At 38.3% G+C, this 17,222-nt stretch overlaps 1 protein-coding gene across 10 annotated transcripts in view; it reads right to left on the bottom strand.

The window, feature by feature from the left end:
• sugct (succinyl-CoA:glutarate-CoA transferase) overlaps window positions 1-17,222 on the bottom strand; it is a 304,284-nt gene that overhangs the window by 39,061 nt on the left and 248,001 nt on the right. For 5 of the 10 annotated variants that reach the window (XM_087308852.1, XM_087308850.1, XM_087308851.1 and 2 more), the window contains one exon: window positions 8,190-9,606. The exons of the other annotated variants lie outside the window; for them this stretch is intronic. In XM_087308852.1, the coding sequence (XP_087164978.1) occupies window positions 9,556-9,606 (51 nt within the window). In that variant the 3' untranslated portion in view covers window positions 8,190-9,555. Of the gene's footprint in view, window positions 1-8,189; window positions 9,607-17,222 lie in introns of those variants that run through there. 10 annotated transcript variants of the gene reach the window in all.

Here is a 17,222-nt window from a genome sequence, read left to right on the forward strand (position 1 = left end):
GGCGTCCTGAAAAATCCTAAAAATCGAGTCCTCCCCTGAGAATTAGGTCCACTTAGGACTTCGAGTTATTCTATTGTTTCACGTGAATTGTAACAGGTGTAGTTTGTAGCACCTGATTATAAATATCTACTAATAATGAAATCACAGTCTAATGTACATTATGTGAAAAGCGTTATGATGACCATCATTTCACCATCATAATGTCAATTTATAAGCATCTTATATTGACCCTTTCATATACTGATGTGTAATTAAAGGCATGAGTTATAAAATTGTGCATTTATCTTTCATACTGATTAGTTAGCTAATAGCATAATCACACATTTGCCATTAGCCTCCTAGCTACAAGCTAATGCAAATCTGATTAGCCACACATCAAGGTATCATGATATAACCATTTTTAGGTGAAGAAACATGAAGTGAAAATGAAAGCGATACACAAATGACCATGTAGATGAAGATTAAATGAACCTGATCAAATAAAATAAACAGATAAAATTGAAGTGTTATTAATCTTCATTAAATCCGCCTGAGTAGCATGAATGTCCACTGGTCGCACTTAAGACAAAGTGATCGATTTAACTTGCTAATACGTCTCACCTCATATGTTTCTGTTAATTCTCTGAGGGAACAAGTGAAGGAATGGAAGTTCCCTGATTGGTGGGCGAGAGAGGCATGTTTCAACTCGTTACCTGATTGGCTCACATCAGGTTTTATCCATCCTTGCATCATTGATTCTGTGATCAATCCCCGGTCTGTTAAGAAATGCCATGAATGTGCTTTTATCCTGGCTATCTACATCAGGCTTGACATAGCGGCACGCGCTCAACCTGAATCAACAAATGTGCAGCGGACTAAGCCAGAAGGACTCGATTATTTAAGGTTGAGCTGCTTTTTTATTTATTTATTTTTTTTTTACTTACCCTGGTTTTCTTGAGTCTACTTTTGTGCAATACCCCTCAGGCATTCATCACAGACGATCCCTTGAGGTCCTAAGTGCACTTGATTTCATGGGGGCTCAATTTTTCACCACACCCATGTCTTGACATTTTATTCTACCCTGTCAGGTTATGCTCCCAACACTGTATTTGAATGGTTCTGAGGATGGGTTTTTTTGGATTGAGGTGGGTTAGAACACTATTAGAGCCTCATATCACACCACTCCACATCAACATTTAAACTAGTAGCACAGTCTTATAGGTAGCACATTTCATCATCAAAATGTGCGACTGATTTTTTTAATAGGAGGTAGGAGGAAGAAAATATGAGTGTAAGACAAATCAACATAACACTGGTCCTCACGCCCCACTGCTCTGCATATTTTGGGTTTCTCTCTTATTTAAAGGGCACCTGTTATGCAAGAATCACCTTTATAAGGGGTTTTAACACAGTTGTGTGGCAACAGTGTGTGAATATTAGAAGCTTCTGGTACAAATGTATTAATTCAATATAAACATTCTCCCTTTGTACGTGTCATCACAGTAGGAAAGCCCCGCCCACGAGTGACCATCTCTCCCTCTTTAGCAAAGCACATTAGTCTTGTTTTTAAATTTGCCACTATGCTGACACACAGACATTTGTAGCTCCGCCCTCTTTTGAAAAGAGCACAATCTCATTTGAATTTAAAGCAACAGTCACCAAAACGGCACAATTAGGACCAAAGCCGAAAAGGGGCAGATTTAAAGGAGTTACAACACTTTAATTGTGTGGTATTTTGAGCGGAAACTTCTCAGGGGACATCAGAGACTTATTTTACATCTTGTAAAAAGGAGCATAATAGGTCCCCTTTAAACACACCTGCTTTAGATAACCCACGGTCTGCATATTTTGCATGTCTCTCTTATTTAAACACACCTGATTTAGATAACAATCTCATTAGAAGAGCTCCATGCATGAGCTGTGTTCACAGGTCCCTACACAGTGTGTATTGTTCCCTAGTCCTTTCTCCCTACGCGAGCGCAAGAAATCTTTATTTCACGTTTTAACGTTCATTTGCAAATTTACACAACAGCATTGCCTGCAGCATGTTCCTACTAGTAAAGCGTGACAAAATATACCTCAGTAAATAAATACAATTGTTATAGAACTTCTGACTCAACTGACGACGGGACGACTAGGAATAGCTAATAAACAGTGGGAAATGGGTACTTTCTCTAAAACATATGCCTTTATGACTATAAATGAAAATAAAACTAAAGTTGAGTCCCAAAGACACACTGTTTACTTATACACTACATATACAGTTGAAGTCTATTAGCCCCCTGAATTATTAGCGCCCCTGTTTATTTTTTTCCCCAATTTCTGTTTATTGGAGGGAAGATTTTTTTAATACATTTCTAAGCATAATAGTTTTAAACACCTATTCCTAATAACTGATTTATTTTATCAATGCCATGATGACAGTAAATAATATTTTACTTGATATTTTTCAAGACACTTCTATACAGCTAATGACATTTAAAGGTTTAACTAGGTTAATAAGTTGAACTAGGCAGGTTAGTATAATTAGGCAAGTTATTCTATAACGATGGTTTGTTCTGTATACTATCGAGAAAAAAAGATAGCTTAAAGGGGCTAATAATTTTGTCCCAAAAATGTTGTTTTTTTTTTTTTTAACTGCTTTTATTCTAGCCGAAATAAAACAAATAAAACTTTCACCAGAAGAAAAAAATATTGTCAGTTATACTGTGAAAATGTCCTTGCTCTGTTAAACATCATTTGGGAAATATAAAAAATATATATAATAATGAAATAACAAAAATCAAAAGGGGTCTAATAATTCCTACTTCAACTGTATGTGCAATTAACCTTGTACTGTACATGTTTAGCAAAAATTGCACTCTTGTGTACTATTCTATGTCATTTTGTAGTATAAATAAAGTAAGTAGTGCTTTAACACTGAATACGTGCACTTTTAAATGCTCGGATGATGACTTCATTAATTTGGCAACTGCTAAACATTGCCTGCTCCTTTTTTATGACATTAAACTCTACACTACATGTTTGAGTGTATAAGTGTACTGTATATATGTGAATATTGTGTCATTTGTGACCCAACTTATGCATTTAGTGTCCTAAATGACTCTAGATGCATGTTCCAATGGCTGAGCCTCCTCATGCCTGAAGAATAAGGTCAATATGCTCCTTTCAAACTGAAATAATGGTGGAATATCATGTGGAGGTTATTTCGATGGGAACTTATTGTCGAATTAGAGCAAACGTCTGACGTGAAAAGAGAAACACATGAAATGTGGACCGGGTTTGAGAAACGCTGGTTTTTGAGGAGGCGAGTAGACGTGGGACTGGTTTAAATCAATTTGAGGAGGTGATGTAGATGGTAAGGGTGAACTTTGCCTTATGTGAACTTGACCCCGGGGTCTCTGGGTAACTGTATAAACAGAGATGTCGAGTCTGGGCAGATTTATAGAGCCAGGGAAGCTTTTATGGATCGGGGCCTGACACTGTCCATCAGAAAGCTGGAAGATCTGTCTAAGAAACCCCAGGTGAAAAAAACACTACACTACACTAGTTTGTAGGAAATTTAACTATGGTGTTTTTGAACCATGCTATAGACTCGGTCAGCAATGCTGGGAACGCCTACAAAAATATAGCATCCGTTGTTTAATGCTGGCTTATTAACACTGCACCAAAACAAACCACAACAGGTTGGATTGAACCAGAATTTTACTTCGTACACCTACAGGGAGGGTATTTACTGGTCAATAATAATATTTAAAAAAGCATTTTGTTCACATACAGTACTGACCATTATCATAGTCAAGTTAACCATAACTGTGTTCCTCTAAACTTTTAGACAAATGCTTGCAAACTGTCCTTCACTTGTTCCCTTGGGGGAATCCTCCCTTTTTATAGTGTGTTCCACTTCATGGGGTGAATGAGGAAGGTCTAAATGGACCTACCCCTGATCACTGGTTTTTAAATGAGGAAGCGAGTCGGCTTTATATGTCCACTCCAGCACCTATACAACCCAGAATGCAATGAGATTGTGATGTCACAACAGGGTAGTTCCCAAGTGCAAGGTTTAAGGCATTACACTTTAACTTGTCAAACTGTAGGATCACACTATTCTTTGATGGTCTGTTTGTTGCATTGCATCTACATGCCAACTAATCATCATTAGATTATAAGTAGACTGTTAGGTTGGGGTAATTTGACATACTTGCAAAGTTTATTATATTCAGTTAAATGTCTGTTGAAGGAGCAGTAGCAGCTGATATTAAGCAGACAGTCTACTAATAGTCAAATGTACCATCAAATTAAAGTGTTAACAACTGTAGTCCTCTGCTTGTAGTTGTATGTGGGTGTAGTAATACATAATGGTGAAGGGTTAAGAGGCTGGATAAATGCTGTTATTTGCAGAATATTGCACGATTAACAGCCAATCAGATTCAAGAACCAGACAGAACTGTTGTATAAATAATGTATAAATAACTAAGGACATTTCCAAATGATTTTCTTTTGTGTTCAACAGAAGAATCTCAAACAGATTTCATTAAGGTATCTCACTTTTGTCTCTTGGCATTTTTGTGAAATTGCCTACTTTGTTTCGAGGTTTGAACCTGATTCACCTTGTACCTGGTTGGTTTCGACATCAATGGGGAAGAAAAAGTTCCAGAAGCAGCATGGTCAGTGGGCAGACACTAATGCACTCAATTAAGATGAATTATAACGCAAGGCCTTTAGGGATCCAAACAATATCAAACCTAAATTGCCCATAGCACAAGGCTTCCAACAAGCTGTTTTTCTTTCCCATGAGTAGGCATCAGCGTCATAATAACACAGCCCATTATGCTACTGAATCACTCGTGTATTTTGGGGACAGTCAGTGATTTAGCACACGTTTGCGGAAGTCCATTATCAGGAAAGGTGGCGAGGTGAGAAGAAAACCAGAATTAAAGGCTAAAAGTGAGTTCGGAGCCTCGGTGATGAAATGACACGGTTCCTGTGATTGGCCGCAGCATCCAGCCAACCTTTTGAAGAAGCAGCGGTCGCAGTGTTCGTTTCCGTTTCGTGGACCCTATAACACCTATTTCAGCGCTCGTGAGTCACCGCCGTAACCCGGGCTCTGATTGATCGCTGTAATGGGATTTCATACATGTGGCAAGGGGGGCTTCGGCACTCCATCATTAGCATGTTGATGAGCAGCGTTCGCTCTATTATTCACCATTGTGGAGTCAGAGCTGGAAATGAAGCTCACGGGCCAAATGATGGGACCCGTCTGAAGCAGGCGCCAGAGACAGAATTGGAAACGGTAATGACGTCAAATGGCGTAAATGAGGCCTTCTCGCTGTTCCACTCTTTGAAATATGTCACTTAGGGCACCTGTCTTCATTAGTGCCAATGACTGTTTTAATGGACTTTTTTTTTCATATAATGGAATTTCGCCGTCTTGATCTAATCCTGGATGAAGCGTGACATTTAATGCCCACTGTGGCATATTTTCTCCCTGGAGTCTACATACAGCTCCCGGCTTTCTCTAATTATTATTGAAATGTCAAGTAAAGATGATTGGAATCAAATGAAGCCCATTTGAATAATTCCATCAATTTGTGGGCACAACTACCGTGTCTTAAAATGACCACCGACTGCCCTCTCAATGGAAAACTACTGCCAAATGCGTCACACACTGTAAAGAAATGCTGGGATTGGTATACATCGATTTGTGTTGGGACAGCATAAAGGAATTAAGACAATGTTTTAGTTTTTAGAAATGTAAGTGTATTGAACATAAAACAATTAACAATTAGTTGTTGCAAAAAAAAAAAAAAAACACCTCATGAATTGTTTTTAGCCCATTTTATAGTAGTTTGAACAAACAGCTTTACTAACAACCTGTCCCAACCAAGGCTAAGTTTCCCAAACATAACTACGTAAGTTGCGGATGAACTACCATAGTGCAATGCATCATTTGGAAATGATCAATGTGACAAGTGACAAGTGTTTCCAAAAACTGTAATGACTCTGTCACAGATCCATCATTTGAGCCACAATTCATTCATTCATTCATTCATTCATTCATTCATTCATTCTTTCATTCATTCATTCATTCATTCATTCATTCATTCATTCATTCATTCATTCATTCATTCATTCATTTTCTTTTTGGCTTAGTCCCTTTATTCATCCGGGGTCACCACAGCAGAATAAACAGCCAACTTATCCAGTGTATGTTTTACGCAGCGGATGCCCTTCCAGCTGCAACCCATCATTGGGAAACATCCACACACACCCATTCACCTTCATATATTACGGACAATTTAGGTTACTCAATTCACCTATACCACATGTCTCGTGGGGAAACCTTAAGCACCCAGAAAAAATCCACGTCAACATGGGGGGAGAACATGCAAACTCCACACAATAATGTCAACTGACCCAGCCAAGGCTCGAACCAGCGACCTTCTTGGGATCGTGCTACCCACTGCGCCACCGTGATGCCCTTGAGCCACATTTGTTATAAGATAATATATAAATGTCCAAGTAATCACCAAAAGTGATCTACCCAATATGAAAATGCAAAAGATATATTTATTTTTTAAACATAGACAACAGGTCTATTTTTTTCTGCCATGCAATCTACCCATGCTACTTTTGCGATCGAAACTTTTGATTGAAACATTGGGTCTGTATTTATTTTACAAACATTATTGAGAATATTCCATATTCAGGGCCACAGCCAGCCTGGTCAAAGATGTGGTTCTTCTTTTTTTTTTTTTTAAGTGGACCTTTTTGCAGTTATTCGCCTCATTTTCTATTTAATTGTGAAACTTAAATACTGCATTTCTGTGACATTTGAAGCACTGTTTTCTTTAGCTGGATTAGCGTGTGGGATGGCCATCAAAACACTTTTTAATGTAGCGACCAAAGATATTTCCTAAAGATTTAGAATAATAGCAAATGTTTTATTTAATTTTTAATTTTTAAAGATTTTAATAGCAAAACAGTAAAAAACAAAGTTTGGAGCTTTGTCAGTGAGTGGTGGGTCTTCCAATCCCCCCCTGGCTACGGGCCTGATTATATATTCTAAAACACAATACCTTTTTCAACGGCTAACACAGTCTAATCTCATATATAAATCAGATATTTACTCCTTTATTTACAAATTTTCCTTCAGCTCTGCCAACTATTTAAGCATATGTTTTACAAAGCGGTAAAACATGGGTACTGGGAAACACCCAAACACTCTCGCATTCACAAAAACTCATACACTACAGCCAAGTTACTTCATCCACTTCACCTATAGCGCATGTGTTTGGACTGTGGGGGAAATCGGAGCACACAGCGGAAACCCACGCCAACACGGGGAGAACATGCAAACTCCACACAGAAATGCCAACTGACCCAGCAAAGACTCATGTTAAAATGTCTTAATATTAGCCAGTTTATGTACAGGAAGTATAAAAAAAATTACTTTTAGTGTCTGCTTAAACTACTTATTTAAAATGAGTTGAAACTAAATCTATTTTGTATGATGTGTGTTGGGACAACATGAAGGAATTGTGTGGAACGCCACATTTTTACAGTGTGCATCACTCTGAATAAAACTCCACCCACACCCTTCTCTGATTGGCTATGCTTTTTGATTGGCATTGCCGTATCGGTTGCAAGCATCCAAACAGCTTGTAGCTTAAATCTTATCTCAAGGCGTCCAATTAGAATTCAGTGTGATGATCTGAGAGGATAGTTTGGCGTCAGTTTTGACAAAGTAAACAGCAGGAATGAGGTAAGCAGCAACCGTCCTCCAGGCCCTTTTGTTCAATGAAATACTCTTCTCTCCTCTCTTGTTTCTTAATCAGCGCTGTTTTGGCAGCCGCAGGACTGATCGTACATCTAAAAGCTCTGATGTGGAAGAAAACCTCTTTATTTGAGAGACCGCAGTGAACCGGTGATCAATGGCCGCCCCCCAAAACCAAGACATCGTCCTTTTGCCTTTCCCATCATCCTTAGCAGCCAGATGGCAAAGTGATAGGGTTGGAGACAGGCTGTAAATTTCCCTTTGAATTTCAGATTTGGCCAGAGTTTCAGATTTGACCAGAGCCTTGACCCGCACGCACCCTTGAGTCGTATATTACCGGCTGAACCTGTGCTTTCTTGGCCAGATCCGCAACAGATGGTTGATTTCATGAAGACCGACAGACAGAAAGACGCTCAAAATAATGAACATTAAGGAAAATGGCCAAATAAAAGATATATTTAGGAATTAAATACATGCAGAAGAAAGATTAAACGATACGTTGAAATATATTTACTGCACAAAATCATAATTAAAAAAAAATAATATAATACCACAGCCTACCCGAGTATTGTTGCAGACCATGTCCATCTCTTTATGACCACAGTGTCTCCATCTCATAAAGCGTGAATCATCTCAGACTGGCTTCTTGAACATGACAATGACTTTACTGTACTCAAATGACCTCCACAGTCACCAGATCTCAATCCAATAGAGCATTATCGGGATGTGGTGTAACGGAAGATTCGCATCATGGATGTGCAGCCGACAAATCTGCAGCAACTGTGTGTTGCTATCATGTCAATATCGAGCAAAATCTCTGAGGAATATTTCCAGTACCTTGTTGAATCTCTGCCACGAAGGATTAAAGCAGTTCTGAAGGCAAAAGGGGTCCAACCCGGTACTAGTAATGCGTACCTAATAAAGTGGCCGGTGAGTGTATGCACGCCTATTTATAAATTACTATTGATGTTGTCATAGCTATTTTAATATGTACATTAACAATAAAATGCATGATTAAAATAAAAATAAAAAATACTTAAGAGATGTATAAATTTCATTTTATTTATTGTTTTAATACCATTTATTTTTTTACAGGGACCATTAAACAATGCAATAGGTAATTTAGCAAATATAAAACAAAGCAATAGTGAAATCCTATCAACCTTTTTACAACCAAATAATAAAAAATGGGTGAACTACAAACAACGATTCCTTCTAAACTGTCATTTCACCCATATCACTGTGTGATTTGGGTGTGGGTGAGCCATTTGTTTTGCCACCACCCTTATATTATTTAAGTAACATAACAACCTGTAGCTAAGGACGGATCCCAGCCTGGATGTGGGAGGACGAATCAAAACTCTGAACTCTGCTGTTCCTCAGGATGTCATCAAACTTTTTATGAAGAACGGCCATTGTTGTTCTTCAGGAAACTCGTCAGTGATGAACTCGGCTGATTGATCGCAGGTTAACCTTCATTTGCTGGATCCACAGATTGACCTCGCCAGGGGTCGCTTGTCTAAAACTCGTTCATTTCCAGCTGTTTTAATTGTCTCTCCTGACAGTAAGAGGTTTCCACGCTGTAATTAAGTGTAAGATCCTCAAGACGGGCCACAAAATCACAGCGCGAGTTCCTGTCAGAGACCGCAGGTGGGTGTGAGATTAACCTCTCGCAGACCATTAAGGAAAACCATCCTGGAGAAATCTGTGTGTGTGCGTGTGGTGTCAAAGGAAATCTCCGGCGGGTGGGACCAGAGAACAGCTTGATCCACTGTGTTAAAAATGGAAGCGTCAGTTCCTCAAGAGGAGGAAGACGTAGAGCTGTTTTCTCCATCACGTTTCATTTGTGGCTACGACAGAAGAAAAAGAAGAAGAAGAAAAGAAAGCTAATGTCTGCAAGGCGTTTGAGTCAATATTAAAACTTCTGGAAAACTGCAGAAAACACCTGCTTTTGAGAGTGAAGACAAAGTGGAGGGCTCGGAGGATATTAATGTTTTTGTTGTGCTTTTTTTCAGGCTTCTGGGAAGGATATTAAGACGTCAATGGTTGACATGCGCAGCCATTGGTAATGTAATCTCATTCCATTGCGAGAAAAGTAGTTTCCTTTTACACCGACACATTCTCGCTTCTCTTACAGCCTCGCGTGACCTGAACTCACAGAATACAGGAGGTAACACCCTTCACTTGTGCCTTCATGCAGACAAACGAGACTGTAGTATAAAAAATGGAGTTTCACACAAAGCCTTCATGTTGTCCCAACATAAATTGATTAAGTTAACTTAATCACACACAGCCATATCACCCTGCAGCCCAAGACCAGTTGCTCACTGAAGCTAAGCAGGGCTGAGCCTGGTCAGTACCTGGATGAGAGACCACTAGGGAACACTAGGTTGCTGTTGGAAGTGGTGTTAGTGAGGCCAGCAGGGGGCGCTCAACCTGTGGTCTATGTGAGTCCTAATGCCCCAGTAAAAGTGAAGGGGACACTACACTGTCAGTGGGCGCCGTCTTTCAGATGAGGGGTTAAACCGAGGTCCTGACTCTCTGTGGTCATTAAAAATCCCAAGCCACTTCTCGTGAAAGAGCAGGGGTGTAACCCTGGTGTCCTGGCCAAAGTCCCTCTATCGGCCCTTACGATCATGGCCTCCCAATCATCCCCATCCACTGAATTGGCTCTATCACTGTCTCTCTACTCCACCAATAGCTGGTGTGTGGTGAGCGCACTGGAGCCGTTGTCCTGTGGCTGCCGTCGCATCATCCAAGTGAATGCTGCACACTGGTGGTGGTGTGGAGAGACCCCCCCCTCCTCATGATTGTGAAGCACTTTGGGTGTATGGCCATACACAATAAATGCGCTATATAAACACACATTACATTACATTACATTACATTACATTAACTGTTTGTACACATTTAAGTGAACTGTGCATAAAACAATCAATAGGTTGACGAAAAAACTCAAGAATTGCGTAGATTCAGCTTATTTTTAGATTTTAGATGAGTAGTTTGAACAAGCAGCAAACTACTGTTCTCTTATTTTAGAGAGTGTGGAATATGCACGCTGGTTTTTCACATATTTTTATCCCATTATTGATTATTTATTGACCTAAATGTGTAAAAGCATGCTTATTATGTTTTATAATAATTTCAGTAATACTACTGAATAATATGCAACTGTAAAAAGGCTGTTTCCTTCATGTTGACCTGACACAAATCGATTCAGTTAACAATTCGTACATTCGTAATTTAAGTGGATTGAACAAAGTTTTCACTAAAGAAAAAAAAAACTAAATTTTAAGTAATTAGTTTGAACAAGCAGTAAAAGTCATTCTTTGAGTATTTCACTGACTTAAAATATAGTTTGTAAAGTAATATTTTCTGCCTTTCAATAGATATATTATACAAGGGCCTTGCTTTGTTGTTCAAATTGGATTTACTAAAAGTTTAAAAGTACATATTTTTAATTAAATTTTCTAAGTTTTTAGTTACTATACTCTGTAAATCCTTCTGCATAAATATTCAGATTGTATTGTCATTAATATTATTATTCATATGTAAAGACATTAGTGTTTTCATCCTGTGTATATTAAGCAATGTGTGAGTGTTGTGACCTTCATAGACACAAATCTAACACGCTCTGTGATGGGGTCTGTTCTTTGTACCTCGTTTGAATTATCTAAGATGATTTGGCAGATCCTGGATATTTTATGGATATTTGATCAGCAAGGCAACGATTGGCTGACGGCACAGCAGCGTAATGACATCATCTGATTAATATTCAATTCTCCATATGAGCAAAATTTTATAAAATTTCTAGAAAATGGTTTGTTAAATATGAAACACAATACATTTTTTACTTTGTTGTGGGCTGCAGGCATTACACTTTCATGTGTCAAGAGTATTCAGGTTTAATTTAGTTTTATAGAGCAGATTTTCTTTATTAAAGCAACCATAGTATTATAATAGCCGACTTCGTAAAAAACTGGATTTTTATATTAATTTTGCATCACAAAAGCATTTTGATATTGATAAAGGTGTCTGCAACTTTTGTGGAGCATCAAAACGATCCTGGATCATGTCAAATCGTCAATAACCAAATCCAACTAACTGAATAATCCACGTACGAAGAACGGACCCCTGGAATGAATCATTTGTTTATTTGATTCATTCAAAAAGACAGATCTCTTCAGCAATTAAACTGAAATCTATATCAGTGAGTTTAAGAAGTAAAAGTAATTTACTTTGCGTTGATCCATTGAAGCTTTTTTCAGAGCACTGTAAAAAAATAATATGACAAAAACCATCACAACAAAAGCTTTTGTGTTATTCGGCTTATTTTAATTAAATTCAACAGTTTTTTAAATACATTTTTTTGTCAGTTTGACTGATATAAGTTTAGATAAATAGAGAAGATTGATTCAACTTAAGCAATTAAGGCAGTAATATATATATATATATATATTTTTTTTTAAGTGTATACATTTAACAGCCATTTAAAGAGCTCAGTACTGCTTGTGCAATATTTAATTACTGACTTCACTAATTCATTACTTAATCTCGCTCCTCTTTCTGCTCTCCTTTCATGTGCATGAGAGTTCAGAAGCCTTTACATTTTCGTCTATTTAAACTCTCAGACCTTTCGCTCGACTCCCCCACGGTCTCTGATCCAAAGCCACCGCTAACACGAAACGTCATCCATCATCTTCTCCCTCAAGACTTATCTACAATTTTTTTTTAACCACGGCCTTGCAAATTGCACACATGCGGAGACCACTCTGGCTCAGTTTCACACAGTGTGAGCTCACAGGCATGAGAGAACTCAGTGTGCCGGCGTTGGGAATAATCCTGAAGGATAGTGATGAGGATGGAGACCGAAGGAAGCGGAGGGAAATCTGAGAGGACTGGAGCAGGCCATTGTTGTTCCCTCAGTGGGACACAAACTCATCTCCATCATGGAGCGCTCAGAGACACTGACTGCACCTGCATCGTCACATCACTCTCCGCAGTGTCTACCTGTGCTCTCAGGGCAAACAAGGACAACTATGCTAACAGTTTGATGCTTAGTGTCTGCAGTATTACAGAACGGAATGAAAGAAATGACCATCTGTGAGTCACTCAATCATTCAGTAACACTGATCATTTCAGGAATCATCCAAAAGTCTTTACTGAATCCTTTGCTCAACTCATATATTACAGAATGAACTCAATGAACAGAACTAACTGAAGCATTCAGGAATACTGAGTCATCTTCATAGCAGCTCTCCTCAGAAATTACGTTCACACTGCGAGGCTCAGTGCTCAAATCAGATGTTTTCTCAGATCTGATGTTTTTGCATGGCTGTTCACACTGCTGTTATAAATGTGGCCGACATCAGATTTGCAGTGTGAACAGATCACAGTCCTGACTCGCATGCGCAAAAGTCCAGTTACGGACAGCACAAAGTGTCTACTTATGCACACAATGTGTATACTGTATGAAGTAAGCACGTTGTCAGATTAGGTTTAATATGATTATTGCCCTTTCACAGACAACCGTGGTGTATTTCATGAACAGTAAAGGGTTGTTCTGCTACTACGAATGTGTATTTTTCACATTTGAAATCTAAAATAAGTCACTTGTGATTGAAAACACTGATCATTTGTGATTTATGACAAGCGCGGTGTGTGTCTTTCTGACCAGAGGTGTAGTGAACTCTTCAAGGGTTCATGAGCAGCCGCAGACTGAACTGTGAAGGTGGAGTTGGTTTATCTCTGTTTGTAGAGTTATTTCATTTTACTTCGTTATGAACAACAGACATGTGCAGAAGGGGGTTTGAGCACCTGCCCTTTTGTCTCTTAAAGAGAAAGTTCCCCCTTAAAATAAAAAGTGCTCCTCCCTTTGCGCATGGATCTCGTATCCGAGAGGTCCGGGGCTTCGCAATCAACCCCTGCCACATTCATTAACCAGTTTCGTTAACAAGCACCAGTTTTGCCTTCAAAGTGTTTTTCAAAATGAAGAACCAACTTTCTGTGGTATTCATACCTGTCAACATTGAAATGTGAAAATAAGGGATATGCCCACCATAATAAGGGATGCCCTCCAAATCCCCAAATTACTAAATATGTTCATCTGGAGCTGTTTCATTGTAAATAAACAGTTAAACGGTCAGTAATATGTTTTATTATTATTATTTACAAAAGAAAAAATAAATAGTTTAAACGGTTTAGCTTAATAAAATTATAAGCTATTACAAAGAAATAGAATCAAATTATCAAATCTCTTTAATCTTTTCTTCACTGTATAACGTATACATTCTAACTAAAGAGCGGAGAACAAATCTCATTTATTTGGATTTTTCATTTGATTACATTAAATAACAGAGGTAACACACACCTAATGTTTTAATGAAGGCATTCGACTGCTTTCCTAACTTTTTATGCTCATTTAGGACAAAATTAGTTGTTGTGAAAAGAAAAAATCCACCAAGATCGACATCTTTAGATGTTATTATTATTAATTCTATGTATCTGTCTGTTCAAGCACGCATCCTAAACCCAGACTGTCGCTCTGCTTCAAATCACAAGTACAGAATCCGTTTGGGAAACAGTGTCTATTTATCACTATGGAGTGTGTCAGCTGACAGTCACGCACTGCTACATGACTGTTTTGAGGAATGAACAGAAGGTGCGACGGCACCTGTAATGAAAAGGAAGGGAATCCTGCCGTTTTTTTATATTTATTTCAGTGTTTTCATAAAATAAAACGAAAGCACAGAACAGACTAAATAAAACGAAAGCACAGAACAGACTCACATTTAAGAGCAAGGGGCGTCCCCTGGTGGTTCGGCAGTATGGGTTGCATATAGGGAGGATCGACTCTTTAATGTTTATTTGCCACCCTTCAGAGAAAGACTGAAAATACAGGAAAAATACGGGAAAATACCATTACGGGATGATAGCGAGGTAGAACTGTAAAATACATGAGAATCCCAGGAAAAATGGAAGGGTTGACAGGTATTAGCCCTGTGTGCCATTCTACTATGCTACTGAGGAGAAGAGGTTGTTTGCAGCACAGAATGATGACGCATGTCGCTAAAAGATTATGTAAAAGTCACATGAAATCCTACACAACTGTTCACACTGGATTTGCATTGCAAAACATCAGATCTGTGTCTGATTTAATACTACATAAAAGTGGCACAAATCTGAATTAAAAAGATCAGATCACATGCGGTTTAGGCTGTTCACACTGACAAACAAAAACAGAGTCACATGTGGCCAAAAAAAATCAGATTCGGGCCACATTTGCCTGTAGTGTGAACGCAGCCACATTCTCTCTCCTGGAGATTTAAGGAAGAAATTTAGAGAGAGTTAAAGCAACAGGAGACCTGTGATTGGTCAAAAGAGCCTGTGTATTTAACCTGGAAAATGGTTTGAGGACTGGAATGCAGTTATGAAATAGTTTTACTCATCAAATCCTCCAAACACCCCAAAACAAATAGGCAGTGCGTAATGGAGAGCTTCCTGAGATTAATCCACACCTGGGAATTATGGCATGTGGTCAGAGTGTGTCTCCACTTCACGTCATCACCTGCTTCCTCAAGAGCTGCCCTTCAACCCAACATCACATTTCTAACCTCAACAAAAAAAATGACTTTAACGTCCCATAACCATTGAAACGGTTGCAGTGAAGGAAGTCATATAATCTCTATAGAGGAAAAGTCAGCCTTATTTACCCGTCATGTCGAAAGCCCACAGTGTATATCCTTCCAGGAAACCCTGCTGAAAACATTATAGGGTGGCAGATAACCAAACCATAACATGGAAGCTCGAGTGGCTTTGAGGAGCAGTTACAGTTATGGTGGAGAAAAAAAATATACTGTTATTTGAATCACTTGCCTTGTTTGTTTTAAGAGGACCACAAAGAAAAAGTGCAGCTCAACGGAAGGATTTCTCCTGGAAAAGCATCACTTAATGGAGGTAAAACATGTCGGAAATAAAAACGGAGAATGGAAACCAAGTTTGGGAGACGTCTATAAATTACAAGGCGACTTTTTAATGTAGGCACAGAAGGCCCCTACTTGCTCATATCTATCAGCTGATAACGCCTATTTAATCCAGTGATAACATTCAAAGCAGGTGCATTAAGAGCATCTCACGCCTCTAAAAGACACTACACGTTCATTACATTTCATCTTCTGAGGTGCAACTGATTTGTTAGCGAAGAAAAAGGCCCACAGTCATTTCTCCTACTGCAGCAAACTCTTTCAGTAAGCTGTCAGTCGATCAGGAAGTTCTCTTTGACTCATTGGATGGAAACACTACTTTATTCGCAAAGGTTTTATGCCATATTCCAGTTCTGGTCATGAATCTAATTAGCATCTTCGTTTGGAAACATGGCTAATGACTGTGCACTTAACACCGCTTATGTTCACATGTTTAGTTCCATTTTTGAAATCTGTCCAGCTAATTTAAGCTATGAAATATGATTATATGTGCTCATCTAATGATTATTATTATTTTGCATGATTCAGAAAAGATGGCTGTGTTAAATTAATTGTCGAGTGATGAGGTAATCAGCAAATGCACTCTGATGTGCCTTTACTGAAATAAAGCATTCCAGTCCGGCGTGGATTATTCACTGGTGTCTGAAACGACAGTACAATGCTGGGCTCCAGATGTTGTTTGCAAACAGTTTTCAACACATGTACTGTATGGACACTTTTGGATTAGCCGTGGTTTGGGTTAAAAGCTGAGCTGAATTTTTGCCTTTCGGACATCTGTTGCCACAGCACTCTGAGGAGGACAGGACAGGAATGATCTCTGGTATGAAACTACATATTAGTCAGGAGAGAGACTCACAGGGTCTTCGACATAAAATAAAATAAATAAATAAATAAATAAATAAATAAATAAATAAATAAATAAATAAATAATAAAAGTAGAAACAAAGTATGAATACATTACACTAATACATATGGATATAAAAGTCCAGGTGACGCATCTTGTGGTTAGTGAAGTGCCATGTGTAAATCTTCAGTGTAAAACAATGAGAGAATCTCATCCAGACTTCATGCTGAGTCACAGAAACAAAATCTCTCCTCAAACACAATGGTGGTGAATCACAGAGACACCAAAGAAAGGCATTAAAAATAACCTTTTTAGTTTCCTTGTATTCTACAGGTTTAGTCATTTTAATGACTTGTAATTTAATTATATGGGAATTACTATAACATAACTGCATGCAGTCCTGAAAACACGTTTTGCTTTTTATTTAATTTCTCAATACGTATTCTGGAGTTATACTGATTAAAATTACTTGTTAGTTTATTTTTAATACAGCTGAACTAATGTTATAATGTTACTAAAACTATATCATAGTTCAGTATTTTGCAATGTTTTGTAACTGTAGGCGTTGGTACTAAATTATATTTTCACAGTTTTATGACCACCTGTTTTTTCACCTTTGGAACACATAATATTTAATCTC

Source organism: Danio rerio, chromosome 24 (genome assembly GCF_052040795.2).
Source record: "Danio rerio strain M-AB ecotype USA chromosome 24, GRCz13ab, whole genome shotgun sequence".
Classification (NCBI taxonomy): domain Eukaryota; kingdom Metazoa; phylum Chordata; class Actinopteri; order Cypriniformes; family Danionidae; genus Danio; species Danio rerio.